This window comes from Carlito syrichta, unplaced genomic scaffold (assembly GCF_000164805.1).
Source record: "Carlito syrichta isolate Samal-C Ts95f unplaced genomic scaffold, Tarsius_syrichta-2.0.1 Scaffold303139, whole genome shotgun sequence".
Classification (NCBI taxonomy): domain Eukaryota; kingdom Metazoa; phylum Chordata; class Mammalia; order Primates; family Tarsiidae; genus Carlito; species Carlito syrichta.
The window spans coordinates 758,247-776,951 of record NW_007247235.1 but is presented as its reverse complement, the minus strand read 5'-3'; the positions used below and the strand labels follow the sequence as shown (position 1 = coordinate 776,951).

Below are 18,705 nucleotides of genomic sequence, written 5' to 3'. Positions count from 1 at the left end.
CTTTCAACACAATTGCAAAAATGAAATCTGCCAGGAAAATGATGGAACAAGAGCATGCATGGCTAAAGAAAAGCAGAAGAGAGTAAATAAAACTCCCAGACCTGGATTTCAGTCTTCACTCTGGCACTAGGTACATGCGTGTCAATGGACAGCCTAAAAAATATTTATGAGTCTTCAGAGTGTGATGTGTGTTAAAAGGAGCCTGTATTAAATAATTTTTGTAGGCCTATTCAACCCCCTTTAACCATAGAAACTATTTTCATAAAATAATGATTGGAATAGTTGGGGCAAGTAAGCAGTAGAGAGAATAAGTACTCTTAAGAGGAAGCATTAAAATTTTTCTCTAAGGAAGAAAGCACTGAAATTTGTCCCCCTTACTGAAAAAATAAACACCCTGTTTTTAAAAGGTTTTGGTTCTCTTTCTCAATCATTTTCAAGAGAACAATTTTCTGCTTAAGGTTTTTTTCAGGGCAACTTTGACATCCTTGTTCCTCAGGCTATAGATTAATGGGTAGAGCATGGGCACCACAGCAGTATAAAAAACAGAAGACACTTTCCCCTGGTCCAAGGGTAAAATGGAAGGTGGTTTGAGGTACATAAAAGCACCTGACCCAAAGAAAAGACATACCACAATTATATGGGAACTGCAAGTACTGAAGGCTTTGGCTCTGCCCTCTGTGGAGCTAATGTGGAGAATGCTAGAAAGAATAAAACCATAAGAGATAAAAATGGTAACAATGGGCACCCCAATGCCAATGGTCACAACAATAAAGACCACCAGTAAATGTATGTAAGAGTTGTTGCAGGACTGCTCAAGGAAGGGAATGATGTCACACATATAGTGATTGACAAGGTTGTCTGCACAAAAGGTCATAAACATTATGTTTCCCATATGAGTCACAGCCCCAAAAATCCCCATGCCATAGACACCTGACAAAAGGAGCAAACACACCTGGGGAGACATGGTAACCATGCACAACAGTGGTTTACATATAGCCACATAGCGGTCATATGCCATTGCTGATAAAATATACGATTCAGAAAAGACAAAGAAACAGAAGAAAAAAAACTGAGTCATACACCCTGCATAGGAAATAATGTTCTTCTTTGAGACAAAACTCATCAGCATTTTAGGGGTAAGAGTAGTAGAGTAACTAAAATCAATGAAGGACAAGTTGAAGAGAAAAAAGTACATGGGAATATGCAAATGAGAGTTCAGCCCTATTAGGGTTATCAATCCCAGGTTCCCCACCACTGTAGCCACATAGAAACTTAGAAACAGAAAGAAGAGGGGGATCTGGAGTCCCGGACTGTCTGTTAGGCCTGCGAGGATAAACTCTGTCACAGAGGAGTTTTCTGCAGTCATTCTGCTCTATGAGAGTCTGTGAAGGAAGAAAAAAAAGTCACTGAGAAAGAGAGAAAAAGGCTATATCCCATGGAAGTTAATGAAAGTTAAGGAGGTGGGAGGGAGAAGAAAAGAAACATTTATTGAGCAATAACTGCGGGACAGGCACTACTCTAAATGCAGTGTGGCATTACAACTATTCCCATTCCACAGATGAGGACACTGGCCCCAAGTCACTTGCACAAAGTCTCAATGCTACTGAGTTGCAGCACCAGGTGAACGTGGGCAGTCTGGCTCCCCTGGTCTAAGCTTTTAACCACTCTGTTGCAGCCCCCAACAGGTTTGACAGGCACTTACCCACCTTCAGTTTGAAGCCACGGTATTGTTCTCTACTGACCCTCATCTATCTTTTTCATGGAGCCACAAACGGCCCTGCTGAAAAGAAGCTGACAACTTGGAGCCCAGAATTCTCTGCTTCTGCTTCTCCACACTGGGAATCTAAACCTCTAGTTTATCTTGGTTCTCTAGTTGACCGAAGAACACAATCTCTGATTGTGGCTTTGCCCCAAGGCTCCTGTCCAGCTTCCAGGGATGAGACAGCATTCTTTCCTAATACCCTAATGGGAAACTAAGAGTTTTATTCTGGCTTAGAGACCCCAGTGAGCTAGTTACAGAGGCTCCCTCAGGGCCAGTGCCAGAGACCACTTTCCCTAAGGAAAATGGAATGTTTGTTTACCCGCATGATAATGCTTCATGTGGCTTTTGATAACTTATTTCACTCAAGTTACATCTTTCTAAGCACAATTAAGAGTAAAGTGTTGTGGGGGAAAATAATTCTTCCTTCTTTGTATTGAGCACTTACTGTGTACCGAACACTGTATCTGACCCAGCACCCTCATATGGACACCAAGGATCCAACAGCAATATACAAATTATTTTACCTCATTTATTACTCACAAGAACCTCATAAACTAAACCTGTTAATTTCCATTTTAAATGTCAGAAGAACACTCAGCTAAAAAATTCCAAAATCTTGAGTCAAACCCTGCTCTGTCCAACTCCAAATTGCATGGTTTTAATCACTGGATATACCACCACTCTGTGAGTGATAATAAATTCCCTAAAGCACCATTTTTACTTACAAGGAAGGCTCTCATGAGATTTTTGTTAGATAAAAATAAGTAATTTTAAAGGGCAATTGCTATAGTTTGGATATTTAACCCTTCAAATTCCATGTTGAAATTTGATCCCCGATTTTGGAGATGGGGCTTATTGGAAGTTGTTTGGGTTATGGGGGGGATCCCTCATAAATGACTTAATGACAACCTCATGGTAAAGAATAAGTTTTCTCTCTGTTAGTTCCCACAAGAGCTGTTGTTTAAAAGGACCTGGAACCTCTATCATCTCTCTCACTTTCTTTCTTGCTATGTGACAACTACATGCTAGTTTTCTTTCCCCATCAGCTTAAGGCCTTCACCAGAAGCAAATGCCAGCACCATGCTTCTTGTACAACCTGCAGAACCATGAGTCAAATAAACCTCTTTTCTTCACAAATCACCCAGTCTCAGGTATTCCTTTATAATACAAATGGACTAAGGGAAAGGGTAGAAAGTGTTAGAGCCAGAAAAGTTCAAAGTAGGGACCTCAGAGGAGTAGATTCATTATTTCACTCACATCCAATATATACCAAGAATTATTTGAACATTTCCAAGCTCAAAAATAAAGTAATATCTGATTTTCCTCCACCAGCTGGTCATGAAGTTTAAGCCTGATGATTAAAAACAAATAGTTGTTAGATAAATAATGTAACGTTGGTCAAGATGCAAAGACCAGTGAATGAACATTACAGTCAATATGTCAGATAATAGGAAAGTTGAAGAAAGGTATGAACAAGAATAACATTCCTGCCAGCCTCAGTGGCTCAGCCCGTAATCCCGCGCCTTTGGGAGGCTGAGGTGAGTGGATTGCCTGAGCCCGCAGGTTCGAGACCCACCTGGGCAACTTGGCGAGACCTCATCTCTACAATAAATCAAAAAATCAGCTGAGCATGGTAGCGCACGCCTGTAGTTCCAGCTACTTGGAAGGCTGAGGCGGAAGGATCGCCGGAGCCCAGCGGGTTGAGGCTGCGGTGGCCGGGAGTGGCCACTGCACTCCAGTCTGGGCGACAGAGTGAGACTCCAACTCAAAAAAAAAAAAAGAATAACATTCCTTCAGCAAATACATATTGAACATCTACTATGTCCCAAAACTCTTCTAATACATCAGTGGGGAAAAAAGCAAATTCTCGCTCTCATGTTTTCATTCAAGTGAGGGAAGACAGGAAAGTCATCAAAGAAAAGGAGTAAAACAAGTAACATGAAAAGTGCTATAAAGAAAAGGAAAGCAAGGGAGACGTGTAGAAAAGGCAGGGGTACAGATTTCAACTTTAAACAGAGTAATCTGACATCTGAGTAATAATGCAAAAGAGACTTGAAAAGTATTTGCTTGATAAGACCAGTTACTCTACTAAAACATTGACATTGGGCATTCATGGCTTATTACAATACCCTTTCAAGGTATCACATTTTTGTCCAGCACTTTAAATATAATACCTTGAGCCAAAGTATTGGCTCTAAGGGAAAAAAATCTGGACATATTAAGAAGATAGTAGAGCAAGAGACCTTGCTGAAGATTTAGATTATCACAAGTCATGCAATGTAGATTATTGCCTGGGACTGATATAAAGGCTAATAAAGTTTTGTGTGCAACTTGCATTGTATACTCCTTACCACAGACTTTTACATGTTAAGTATGAGAGATTTCATAGCCAAGAAATAAAAATCTTTATTGGGGACAATTAAGCCTCAATTAGCAGATGGGTTATATATGTTTTTGGTCAGAGTTAAGAGCTAGAGTTCTCTTGGAAAAGTTATATAATCATAACACAAAGGCAGAAGTCCATCTCCTTCCTGGCAAGAGCAACTAAAACCACTGCACACATGCTTGTGCCTGGATGAGAATATGCACATACATCAGTGAGGGCTTGCTCACCTTCAGCTCAGTCTCAGCAAATGATGGCATCTCATTAGTCAATTTACACTTAGAACTGTCCACATCCCTGAGTAATTCTAATGAATCCCAATCCTTGTTCTCGCTCTCATTACACACACTTAAGAAATAGAGAAAAGCAATAATTTATAAAAAAATTAAAATAAGCCCCACAAGGCACGTTCTTCTTGAGACCCAAGGGCAAAAAGAGCCTTATGGAATCGATAAATGTTCACTTTCCTCTAGGAGCTTTAGCAGGTTTTTGTATACATGATGCAACACCAGGAAAAGTTCTTCTGAGGTTTTTGTCACTTCAGAGATGGTTTCCATGGAAACTTCATTTCAAATGCATCAGAGTTTTATTTCAAATGAACCAGGGTTTCTCTAAATCATTTTTACTGTTGACTCACTCCAGTATAAGCAGAGAAAAGCATAGAAATAAATATTCTTGTTTATTTCACTTTGGATGCAGAACTGTCCCTTTTCCCAAAATTTGAATCTTTGTATAATGGATTCCTTGTTCTATTTATTGATAATATTATTAAAATATATGTTAGACATGATTTATAACATATTCATGTGGTAAATGTATGTGCATAAAGTGTCTTTGTACATATGGCACATGCATTAACTCTCAAATGTCTGGTAGATTACCAAACAGTACATGGGTGGTGGTGAAGGCAGTAGCTTTCACTCCAAACAAGAGAAATACAAGAACAAACCACAATTGCCACAAAAAGAGTCAGAAAGTCTATCCACAGAGAAAAGATGGCAGCTGAAGTGTTTTCATTTGAAATGACTTCAGTCAGGCTCTAAGTATGGGCACAAAATTAAATTCATCTATTAGAAGTCACGTAGTCTGCATTATACTTAATGTTATATTGACTTTTAATATATGTATTTGGAATATTAAAATGCAATAAGAAAAGGCATTCAAAAGAAATGATTAATTTTCTCAAAGATTTTCAGTCTAACAGAGGCATTTTACATTGTCTGTTTATACTCTTAACCTAGCTTATGTTTCAAAATATCCAGTGATCAGTTCTCAATTATCTGTGCCTCTTCCTACTTAAATGTTTGGTGATCTCATCTCATGACTTTAAAAACATTCTCTTTATTATTTAGTTCCTAAATTTCTCATATCTCCTGTCCTGCTTATATGACTTCTCTCCTAAAGTATTCCAGTATTATGCCCAGTTGTTACCCTGAGCTCAATAAGTACAAAGATTAACATATATTTGTTTTGTTCCCAAAAGAGATATTTGGCCAACTCCTGGTTTGTTTGGGATGGTCTCATTTTACATCTATTGTCCCAGAAAAATTATTAGTAGCAACCTCTTTTGTTATGAAATATGTCCCAGTTAGATGACAAATTTTATGATCTCTGTATGTGTTCAGAGCATAAACTTTGGAATCAGCCGACCTCTACAATTATGTGTTCTGGCATTTACTAGCTGTGTGGACTTAAAAATTTGGTTAAACTTCTCCTGAGTTTCAAGTTACTTATCTTAAAATAGGCATAATAATCATAAATGGTGCCGTTTCTAGCACATAGAATATACAACATAGAAGGCATAAAAAAGGATTATTTTATTATTATTATTCATATCTATGCCGTTGGATAAAAGAAATATATTAGAGTACAGGGGTATACGGGATCAGCTAAAACAGGGAAAGACTGAAGGCAGTTAATAAGGTTTCATAAGCAATAGAAACAGTAATGCAAAAGCAGTGTCTAGAGATAGCATCATGAAAGAATAGAATTTAATAACTCTATAGTTTAGAGAAGAACAGAAAGAAAAGAAGCACAAATAAAACCTGACTAAAATTTTGAGCCCAGGGAACCACGAATAGGATGGCAGAAATAACCAAATAAGGAGTGGATAGGGTAAGAAGCTGAATTTTAGTCAATCTGATAAAATACTACCAAAAACCTTCAAAAGGAATAATAAGTAAAAACGAAATGGCAATGGAGGATCAGAGCTTGGGAGAAAAGGGGTCAAAATACAAACTGAGGAATCAGCTAAACATAGGTGGTCACAGAAGAATGATCAATTGTTCCAAGCAGAAATATCTAAAGACAGAATAGTCAAGGGTTAAGAACTAAACACTTCCCACTATTCTGGCAACAATATCTTACAAAATAGTTTGGCCATTGCTGCTGCATCTGGCAGATCTTGGCTGAAAGGGGGAGAATGTAAATTAAAAATAAAATTCTTTTTTTTGGCCAAAGGGACCCCACAGATTAACCTTGAAAACTGAGTTATCCACCAAGACAGGATAGGAGGCCAGAAAGGCCTAGTTATATCACACCCCAACACACTAACCACTATTAGTCTTTTTTCCCTAAGGCTAAACAAAAACCAGCCCTTTCAAAAGACTCCAACATAGCTGGGCTCGGTGGCTCAGCCTGTAATCTCGCGCCTTTGGGAGGCTGAGGTGAGTGGATTGCCTGAGCCCGCGGGGTTCGAGACCCGCCTGGGCAACCTGGCGAGACCTCATCTCTACAATAAATAAAAAATGAGCTGGATGTGGTAGCGCGCGCCCTGTAGTTCCAGCTACTCGGAAGTCTGAGGCGGAAGAATCGCCGGAGCCCAGCAGGTCAAGGCTGCGGTGGCCGGGAGCAGCCACTGCACTCCAGTCTGGGTGACAGAGTGAGACTCCAACTCAAAAAAAAAAAAAACACAAAAAACAAAATCAAAAGACTCCAATACTGATATCCAACCACCTGATGCCACTCCTTTTTTGTCTGATAAAAGACCATGGACCAGGGAGTGGTTCTGACCAGTCTAGGGAGAATTCGCAGTAAGGATTTTTGCCTTCTCTGCCTTACCTTTTGAAGTAAGAGGGCCAAAAATTCCATCCTTAGATCTTGCTAAGGTGAACTTTTTTTTTTAACATGAGTACCATGAAAGGGCATAAAGTTAAATTGTGTATGCCCATAGTCCTTTCACAAATATTTATGACTCCTATAGCTTATTATATATGTATATTAGGCCACCCTGCTCACTTCTGTTCCCTTTGCCCCTTCCTGGAAGTGGCTATTTCCAGTTTCTGGCTATAGGCTATCCTTCCCAGTCTGTCAGAATGTCTACCCTCCAGGCTGCAAACCTTTATGATAAATAAAATTTTCCATTCCAAAAAACAAAAAGAACTAAACATCTTCAGAAATTCTCACAATCATAAAATGGGAGAAGAAAATTGACCAATGGAAATGTCAGAAAAACCAAGTAGAAGTGCTGAGAGCAAGATTTGGAGACAAACAGACCTGTAGTCAAATTACAACTCCATCATTCATTGGCTGGGTGAATTTGGAAAAATTGAGACATAGTTTTCCTATCTGAAAACCAGAGAAATTGCAAATGTTCATAGCATATAAAATGTGACTTTAGCTAGAAAGAAATGAGGCAAAGAAATAGAAAGTTTCACCAAATTTTAACCTTTCCTTTCACTTCACAATCCTAGAACCCTTCAGATTTTAAAGAGTTATGAGTTTACTACTTCCAAAGTCAGATCTTCAAATAATAAAAATAGATGTGTACAAAGCTTCATCATGCTTCTCAGTTGTGCTTATTAAAGCTTTTTGAAGAAAACTATTATTGAACAAAAGCTGAAAACATTTTTAAAAGTTGACTTTAATAAATATTCATTTAGCAAATATTTCTTGAATTTATGAAATTCACAGAGGCAAAAAAAAAAAAGAGAAAATTTCAAGAATTAGGATAACTAATGTTTTCATGCATTCAACGGGGAAAAAAGGAGGTGAAAATGACTTTAAATAAATTGTACTCTTGCACTCCAATTGTCTTCTTTCATATCACTGTTATATTTTGAACTTAAATGCTTGGAAGAATTCCACATTGAAACCGTCTTAGCTTGAAATTTACTTTGTAAGCATATTGAGAACAAATTTTATTATTTTTTTTTAATTTTAAAGATGTGGGGTACAAGTCACGATTAGGTACATAAGTGATCTACGGACAGGTGAAGTTTGGGCCTCCCACTGGTCCTCACTTCACCAGTTTCAAATTTCATTTCTTTAGTATATCAAGAACTGTTCTGAGTTTTGTTTCCTCTTTTGTAAATTGTTCTAATTTGCATCTTTCAAAGAATTTTTTAGTTCCTCTAAGTTATCACCTTTACAGGCACAAAGTGTTCATAATATTCCTTTATTATTTTCAATGTCTATAAGATCTGTAGTGATTGACTCTCTTTCATTCTTGACATCATTGATTCTTGTTTCTAATTTTTTTCTTGATCAGAGTAGCTAAATTTTTCTTAATTAAAAAATGAAAATGTTATTGATCTCTTGAGAGGTCCAGATTCTGTTTTCATTGAGTTTTCTCTATTAATTGTTTTTTAATTTCATTAATTTATACTTCATCTTTATCATTTCTTCCCTTCTATTTACTTTGGGTTCAATTTGCTCTTCTATTTCTAGGTTTCCTGAGTGAGAACCATTTGCCACTGGTTTTAAACTTTTCTTCACTAATATGAACATTGACAATTACAAATTTCTCTCTAAAAACTGCTTTGGGTAAATCATGAAGTATTCAGCAATTTTTTTCATTTTTATTCAGTTAAAAAATATTTTCTGATTTCCATTGTGTGTTTATCTTCAACAATTGGGTTATTTAGAAGCGTGCAGTTAAATTTCCAAATATTTGGAGATTTTGCAGAGAACTGTTTTTGGTTTCTAATTTAATTCCACAGTAGTCAGAGAACATATTCTGTATGTTTTCAGTATTCTAAATTTATTGAAACTTGTTTAATGTTCCAACATATGGTCTATCTTGGTGAATTTTCCATGTGCACTTGCAAAACATCTATATTCTATTGTTGTTGAGTAAGATGTTCTATAAATGTCATTTTGTTCATGCAAGTTAATAGTATTATTTAAGTTTTCTATGTCTATAATAATTTTGTATTTATTCTATCAGTTATTAAAAGAGGAGTGTTGAAATCTTCAACTTGAATTGTGAATTTTTCTATATCTTTTCTCAGTTCTGTCAATATTTGCTTTATGTATCTGAAGTTCTGATATTAGTTGGAGATACATTAGAATTTTTATGCATTTTTGATTACTTGGTACTTAAATTATTATAAAATATCCCTAAGGATCATTGTTAACATTCCAAGTCCTGAAGTCTACTGTGTCAGAAATTAATATAGCTATTCCAGATTTCTTATGCTTTAGTTCTTGCACAATGTATCTTTTCTCATCCTTTTTAAAGAAAATATCTTTCTTTCTATTTAAAGTGTAGCTTATTTAAACTTCATATAATTGGGTTTTGATTTTTTTAATCCTGTGTAATTTTTTCTGTCTCTTAATTGGCATGTTTAGTATTTATATTCGATATAATTATTGAGTTAAGCCTACGCTCTTGCTATTTGTTTTCTACTCATCCCATCTGGTCTGATCTTTGTTACTTTTTTCCCCCTATTTTCCTGCCATCTTTTGGTTTATTTGAGAGCTTTTTTCGTGTACTCTTTCATCTTCTTTGCTGGCTTATTAACTATAACACATTTTATTAGTGGTTGCTAGTAGCATTGACAATATGCAACTTTATTTTATAAAATCTCTCTTGAAATAATATTTTAACACTTTGTGCTAAATATAAATAACCTTAAAATAATATATTTCCATTTCCCCTTCCATTCTTTATGCCTTCATTGTTGTATGTTTTATTTCACCGTGTTATAAACCCCATAACATGTGTTTCTAATTTGTGCTATAAACAGTAAATTATATTTGAGGGGATATTTTAAATGAAATAAACATTAGTACTTTCTATTTAAGTTCCTTATGGTGATTATGAAAATGCACTTTTCAGATATAGTACTTCAGGAAGTGTGAATGACTAATCACTCCTGCTGCTGCATTCTAAAATCAATTATTATCACATTTACATTGAGCCCATGCTTCCCACAGGTCATGCTAACCAATGACTTAAAGGAACAAAGATATTAAAGTAGGCCTATTACTACTGGGTTTGAAACTCCTCTCATAAAATTTGACCGAAGAATTTTCTGTCACCTTTCAATCAACCTTGCACTCTGATAGCTCTTGAAGCTTTAACTCCCTTCCTATTTTCCCTAACAGATGTTACCTATCTAATCTTGTCTTGACATCTGCTTCTCGGAGAACCTGGACCAATGCAAGTGGTACCAAATGTGTTATAATAAAAAATGCAGTAAAATAGAGACTAGCCACTGACTCAACTCATTGTCTAATTGGGTGAAGAGATTGCAATCCTGCTTGAGAGATCAGGCATGGACAGTGCCTGGTACACAGTGACTGCTCAATTGCTAAGGGTTTTATTGAGGAAGACCTAGGAATATGGAGAGAAACACTATTGTAGGTGCATTGACTAAAACCTAAGAAAATAATTTTCTTTCAGAGACAAAGAAATTGCTTGTCTGGCAGACAGATAATGTAAGACCACTAACCATTAGCCACTGTCCAGTAAGAGAGTTAGAGCATCTTTGTGGTAACTCACAAAGAGGCCCTTATAACCTGAGCAGTAGACTGAAATCAGGTAGTTGAAGTCACAAGGCTTCAAAGATGTTTTTATTTTCCCATTTTACAGATAATAAATTCAAGGTACATATGACTTGTTCAAAACCACATAGCAATTAGGACTGCCTCCTATGGAAGCCTTTTACCTTAACATTTCAAAGTTCATCTTTCTATTACTCTACAATTCCATGCATTTTCTAACTTTTCTAGAGAACTTTGAGGGTCTCAAATGGAATTGTAATAATGTGATTGAAACATTTTGGAAAATGGTATGTGGCAGAGAGCAAACGTTAACACCAAATACAGAGAAGTTTGTGGGATTGAACCAAGAATGAGAACTACGTCTGTCACAGCAATCAAAGATGATTATACTGAGATAGCAATCCTAGCTAAGACTTGAATCTCTAATCCTACTTCAAACAACAAAATGAAAGCCTTCAATGCACTTAAGAAAACTCAAACTAAATTCAACACCAATTAAATGGGTGGTCTTACCTCATAGGACTCCCTCTCCCCACCACACTCATTAATAAGAGGGCAGCATAAAGCCACAGGGCTCCACCTACTTAAGGAGAGCAGCCTGGCACTGTCACCAGTTGAAGTTCTGACCACAATCAAGCTTCCCTATAATTACCAGTGTCCTAGCCCATAGCCTGGCAAGTTATTTAGAAAATCTGCTCCTTCCTTTAGCACAGACACTCCCAAGATGGTAGCGACAGACACTTTCTGCTCAGAGTCAGCTGCCTAAAGTAGTTGTATCCTTACCTGTCTGTCCTGGGATTCCACCACGATGACTCTGCCTGTCCACACTCTGCAATATCATTTCACTTGTGCATGCAGTTGCAGATGCTCTCAGGTGCTCTGCTGCCTCACCACACAGGCCCCACTTCAAAGAGCTGAGGCTGGAGTGGCCCTTGGATTGGATGGTCAAGCTTATAGATATGTGATCCCCTGTTGCTGATGTCCCTGGCATTTTCCCAAGTTCTGCTTGAGTGGATTGCTGCCATTGCTCACTATCAAATTGCGGCCAACAGTTTAAAAACCCACCTAAAGCATGTACTTTTTTTTAAAGATGTGGGATACAATTCAAGGTTAGGTATACAAATGTTTACTATGCAGGTACCCTTATTGATGAGATGTGTCCCTATCCTGGCAGTTTCCTTCAACTGCCAATCCCACTCCCTCTCCCCTGGCAGTTTCCCACTACTGCCAATCCCTTTCTTATGGAATTATGATAATTGCTCAAGGTCCTAAAGCATGTACTTGGAAGACCAACAAGGAAGAGGCAAAAAAAAAAAAGTGAGAAATATTAGCTTAAATTACTATCATTTTCCATTTTTTCCATAAAAAACCTGGAAACAAGATTTTTTTTCAGCATGTAAGTTAGTTAGAGGGGTCCACAACAGAAACAGAGTCATGTGGCAACTAACTGCCTCAAACAGTCTCTGATAGGACACTGAGTGTTTGACCAGACTGGCCAACAGGAGAACTCCACTCTTTAGTGCTTCATGTGGGCTGAATTATTAGGGGACTCCTAGCCTTCAAATCTAGTTCTTTCCTCTTGGGCTGAATTTGAAAAATTTTGAAAATTTTTTACAATTAGATTTTAACTTTCCAGTTAATTATTTTAACTATACTCTTTGCATTAACTTGTTAGTGGTTGCCCTGTTAATAATAGCCCTATTCTAGTACACATTCTTAACCTTCCACAGTCATCCTGTAGCTAATAATTTACCATTCCATGGAAAATATGGAAATCTTGCAACACATGGGTCCATATGCCCATCCTTTGTGTTATAGCTGATATATATAATACAGTTATGTATATTATGCATTTCACAATAAAATGTTAAAATTTTTGTTTAAATCAATAAGTAACTTCTATATAAACTGAGAGAAAATTGTAACATTGTAGGTATCCACACTTCTTTACCCATTTATTTGTTGATGGACATCTAGGTTACTTCCATCTCTTGACTATTGCAAATAATACTGCCATGAACATGATTCTGTAAATATCCCTTCCATATCTTGTTTTTATAATTTTGTCTATATATCCAGAAGTGGAAAAAAATAACATTTCTTATGATTCAGATATCTTTCATTCCTTGTGTTAGTTTTGCTATTTTTTTCTTTTTTTAAGATACCAGCTTTATCTGAGGTAATTTGCCTTCATCCTGAAGAATTTATTTTGCCATTTCTTATACTTAAGTCTGCTGACAATAGATTCTTTTATTTTTCTTTTATCTGAAAGTTTCTTTATTTTGCTTTTGATCTTGAATAAATTCAAGTTGACAGTGGTGATGTTTTTGTTTTTGTGGGTTTTTTGCTTGTTTTTTTTTTTAGCACTTTAAAGATTTTTAAGACTTGCTCTTCATATTTTCCTCCATAGGGCTTCTTTGAATTAATTCTGTTTGGTATTCATTTTAGCTCTTACATCTAAAATGTCTGTTTTTTATTAGATTTAGGAAATTTTGAAGGGTTGTTTCTTCAGATATTTTTTGTGTCCCTTTCTTTCTCTTCTCTCCTTGTGATATTACAGTTAAACATACTTGATGTTTTTATATCATCTAACCAGCCTCTGAGGCTCTGTTCATGATCCTCAATGTTGTTCTCTGCATTTTACCATAGATAATATCTATTGATCAATCTTCAAGTTTGCTTATTCTTTCTTCAGTCATATCCAATCAGCTGTTAACTACATCCATTCTATTATTTCAGAAATTGTCATTTTGCATTCTAGAACTTTCTTATTTGATGTTTTTATTTATATGCTTATCACTCCTCATCTAAGACTTTCACTCATTTAAAAAAACATATTTTGCTTTACTTAGAGGATAAACTTCGGTAAAATACTTATGTTAGTTTCAGCATCTGGTTCATCTTGTCATCTAATATAATTGATTTTGTCTTGAAAAGTTTTTTTTTTTTTAATTTTCATAGTTCTTGATTGATTAGGTAACTTCGGACTGTATCCTGGACACTGTGAATGTTAAGTGGAGATTTTGGATTCTGGTTGTTTTTTCTCCAATTAGTGTTGTTTTCCTCCTTTTATCAGGTAATTCCTTGGCTGGGCTTGAACTGAAAACTCCATGTATTGAGCATCTGTGATATTTTAACTTTATCCGAGTTGCTTAAGCTGCCGAGTCTGTTCTGCATATGTATGGTTTAGGTGTCAGAGATGTGACAGAATCTAGTTTGGGAAACTTTTCTCTGGTTCATTTGTTTCCAGAATTTTCCCATCTATTTTCAGTATTTGTGATTTTTTGACTTTACTTTTCTGGTCTTCTATCCCAAAGACTGTGAATTTATCCACATGAGTACTGCATAAGCTGCACTGAGTGCCAAGGGACAAAAACCACGAGAATGAGAACTTGGTATTTCTTCCTGCTTTTCCTTCCCCAAGTGATTATTCATTCCCTACAAGGATGAGTCTGTTTCTCTTCACTCTACATCACCTTCAGGAAGGTGTTTTGCTTTTCTTTATTTTGTCCACATTTAAGGGTTTTTGTTGTTGTTGTTGTTGTGGCAGGGATGTTGTCTGGTAGGGTTTTAGTCCATCATACCCAGAATTTATTTTTTAACCCATTTATAACACATATGCATGTCTTCATCCCACACTAGGTATGACATACATAAAGTGCAGACATTTTCAGAGTTTGACACTATCTGTAATCACTACTCAGATCAAGATACAGAACATTTCCAATACCCTGGAATGTTCCTTCATGCCCTTTTCCTGTCAACAGCACCACCACCATCCCCAAAAGTTACCGTATTTTGTATTCTCCCTTCGTAGATTAACTTTGTCTGTTCTTGAACTTCACATATCTTGTCTGGTTTATTTGATCATCATTATGTCTGTAAAATAAATTCATCTATGTTGTGTGTTGTAGTACTTTGAGGGGGAAGATTTCTGTGTGTTATTCCATGCATTAATGCAATCTATGTCTCCATTTTGTCTTATGACAATGGCTATTTCTTTAAAAATTAAGCCAGGTTATGCTGTTCTGATGGTAATAGAAGAAACGTAAACATGGCTTAATACTATGCAGATAGCTACTGAATATAAGTATCACTTTAAAATTTTCTAGACAGGTTTATAAAATAATGAGGCCTCAATGCATCTCCAAATTCTTTTTAATTTTTATTAAAGCTAATTACATTATTGTTAGCTAAATGCTTATTTAACATATATATTTATGTTTTAAGTGATCAATATCGCAGTAGAGTTATAGGCCATGTAATTGCACTATATTTTATGTATGAAGCACTTTATTGCTTAGATAATCAATTCAGAAAATCATGCATGGCCCATTGTATAAAATTAAGCCTTTTTTTATGCAAAATAATACATGTTTTAATATTTGGTGTATTTTTGCTTTTATAACTTATTATTGATATTATCTTTCATTTATTTTACTTTAAATTTTCACTCCGAAACAATGTTTCATTATGTTACTATTATATTATTTCTAAGAAAGTATATTATCAAATTTATAACATACTAAGAACACTTTGCTATGAGTCATTAATAATAAGTGGATAAATAGCAGAGGGAGAAGTGCATCGCAGGCATAAGGACTCAAACAAACAAAACAAAGTATAAAAAAAAAGAACAGGTAACCTAGTAGACCCCTGCATATGTGGGCGAAGGCAAGTGATATTATGGACTGAATCACTGAATATATGGAAGGGTAAGAAGGAGGTTGTTGAATTGTTAAAAAATGATCATCATTCATTGTACTCCTTGCACTCCCAGTAAAGGACAAGTTAAGATATAAGACACAGAATCCTCACAGGAGATTATAATATCAGCTTTAATACTGATGAAGTTAACCAGAGGTCTCAACTTAGATTTGCAGCCACAGTGGGATTTTCTAATTCCCTCACTGTTTTCTCCGGATACGTCTAATGAACCCAACACAAGGAGACATGAGCAATATCAGACCTTTCCAACCCAGCAGGCTAGCAGGGTATATGAAAGGATACAAATGCTACTCCAGAGAACAAGCCAGTCCTAAAAAGATAACCCAGTGGAGACTGGGCCATTCATCTCCAGTTCGGTCTTCCAGCTTCAGCAATTAGTGATAAGTCACTGCTCTCTCTTAAGGAGGAGAGCAGAGATAAGAATAAAGACGATAATTTCTCCCAATTTTTTACTCTGTTAGGATATTGAAGATAGGTGCCAATTTAAGAGAAATTATATGCTTTTGGCCAGAGAGAATTGGCCCATTTAGAAAGAGGGGGAAATCATTTTCCCAAATCAGGTTTCTGCTTGAGAAAAAACATATCATTGCTTATCTCACATAAGCACACAGTTGCATGTTAAATTCTTGCTTCCAAAGTCTCATAAATATAACTGAGAACTGTTTCACTGCTGAAATATTGATTTTTCAAAATATCTCAAAAAAGTAACTAGAAAATGTAAAAAGAGCAGTCTCTCAAAGACTATTTCCCCTTCAGCCCAGATGCTTCCCTATACTGGTTGGTGACCTGCCTTGCTTCTGGGGATCCAGACCATTCTGTGCAATCGTTGGGTAAACAAACAAATTATAAACTGTTTTAGAAGTTTGTTTTCCCACACCATATGTAACTTCGAGAAGAAAAAGCCTAGGTGTTGTTCTGGAACAACTCACCAGCTCTCGCTTCTTGCAATAGCATTCTTAAATTCAAAGAAGTAAAAGGGCACTTCATGCTGCCATTTGTGTGAGGAAAGAGGGACCAAAAGACGATTAGCAGCGGTTCTAGAAAACAGATCCCACTGCCCAATAGCTAGGCCTTCCGGTGCAAAAATGTCCAGGGAAAGACAAACTTATATGATTTGATTAGGCAGAGCGAACAGGAACTATTTTCAAAGTATGTGTAGGATGTAGGAAAATTACAAGAGCTTGTGCAGCATCCCAGGACTAGTAAAGGAGGCACCATTACCACATGTAGGCTGAAGTGGCAAGGAGAGCTGTGTAGGAGGGGCTCTTGGCGTGCTTGTGACTCCTGGTAGATGGATGCAGTCTACAGCACTCCTGCAGGGAAAGACCAGGGAAATATACCTGCTGGCTCACTCTCCTCTTCCTCTGCATTGCTTGCAAAGACAAAGGGCAAGAATCTGCTGATGCAGTCCAAATCAGCCAGAACCCCAGGGGTCAGAGCAGGATGGATAAGTGCAGAGAATGTATTTGGAAGGGGAAGTGGAGGATAATCAGCATAGTCAGAAATACAACCCTACAAATGAGGCACAAATGGATAAAAAGAACAAAATAATAAAGTGTAAGCCACCCAAATATCTTGTGGTTATTGGACAGGAGGTCTGGGAGCAGCAAGAAGACATTCAAGTTCTCCAGGAGGGTGGGTGTCTGCTGAAAACTGTTTATTTTTTAGGGGGGTCAGAAATGGAATAGGAAGAGGGTAAAAGTGGAGCAGAGTCAGTGGTTCTATCTCTAAATGTCTGGGAAGACCAAAGGCTGAGGAAGTTAGGATATCAATAATAGCAAAACAGACCTCTTCTCGTCCATTCCAAGAGAGAATAAGTAATTCACAATTAACAAAATCAAAATTTTACTCAATAAAACATCAGAATAAAAAATGGATATGCTCTATTATGAATTTTGTTTGTGATCAAGAATTCAGAGCAGAAAATATATCCAGAAGACTGCTCAGGAGACAAATAGCAAATGACCGATTCAGATGCAACGCTTCTCTCCTTAATGTCACATCAGTAACATAGAACACCTCTGCCAGTTGGAAGGTATACCAGATACTTGTCAGTGTTCCACCCACATGCCCTGAAATCCTGTTCTCATTTTGATGCACAACAGCTTCAAGTGAACTTTCACAAACTCCCAACAGCCAGCATCTACCTTTATTTGCCAGAGAGCTTCACTTAGGATGTCAGAGCCCACATTCCTGCTCAGGAGATCCTAGAGAGCCTGAAAACTCATTTCTCCTAGAGCATCCCTGAACCCATAACTGACATGTGTCAAAGCAAAAATACTCCTGTTGCCTGGTCCCTACCCAGGACAATTCTGACGCATGTCACACAGTGTCTTCAAAGACTCCATGCAGGTTTGAGCCAAAGTTACCCATTGTCAAAATTTGCTTGATATTGCACACTTTCTCAGTCTTCTTTAGACTCACTTCTGCATTCCTCTACTGGATCTCCCTGGAATACCTCCAAAGAAATCACTTTAACATGAGTCTTCATCTTAGGGTCTTCTGGTGAACTCTATCCACAACTGAAGGAAAGGAAACCGAATGAAGAGCGTGGGAGAAGATTGCACCTAGAGGAAAGGGAATGAAAAAAACAACTGAGAAAAATTTTTTTAACTATCTGTTTTTTGAAGGAAAATGTTTATAATTCAGAACATGAAAAAATTCAATAACAAAATTCACTGTATATATCAGTAAATCTTCAACTCACAGGAAAAATTTCAGCATTCTCATCTCAGGAAATGAACTGTTGGGGAGTCAGCCCAGCATGGCTGCCACTAATTGTAGAAGACAATGGTGTAGTCAGTGATTCTAAGAGGGTGATTCCCAAAATAATAGCAGAAGCATCACCCAGGATCTTCTTAGAAATAAAAATTATGGAGCCTATCATAGACCTACTGAATCAGAAACTCTGTGAATGGGCCCAGAATCTGCATTTCTGCAGGCTCTCCAAGTGACTCAGATACATACTTAAATTTAAGACCACTGGTGTAGTTCTCAGTCCCAGGAAGTGAACTGAGGTACATGTATCTACTTGAACCAAAGAAAAATAAAACTTTTGGATTTGCCAAAGGAGAGATAAAATTGAGGATGGTGAAAAGAATAG

The 18,705-nt window shown here is 36.8% G+C and overlaps 1 protein-coding gene across 1 annotated transcript; it reads right to left on the bottom strand.

Moving 5' to 3' along the window:
• Positions 1-433: 433 nt before the first annotated feature.
• Positions 434-18,127, bottom strand: LOC103260194 (olfactory receptor 8B12-like). Its single transcript, XM_008057845.2, has 2 exons — positions 18,027-18,127; positions 434-1,382 (listed from the first exon to the last, which is right to left on the bottom strand). The coding sequence occupies exon 2, from the start codon at positions 1,364-1,366 to the stop codon at positions 434-436; it is 933 nt and encodes a 310-aa protein (XP_008056036.1). The 5' UTR covers positions 1,367-1,382; positions 18,027-18,127.
• Between the last annotated feature and the right edge of the window lie 578 nt (positions 18,128-18,705).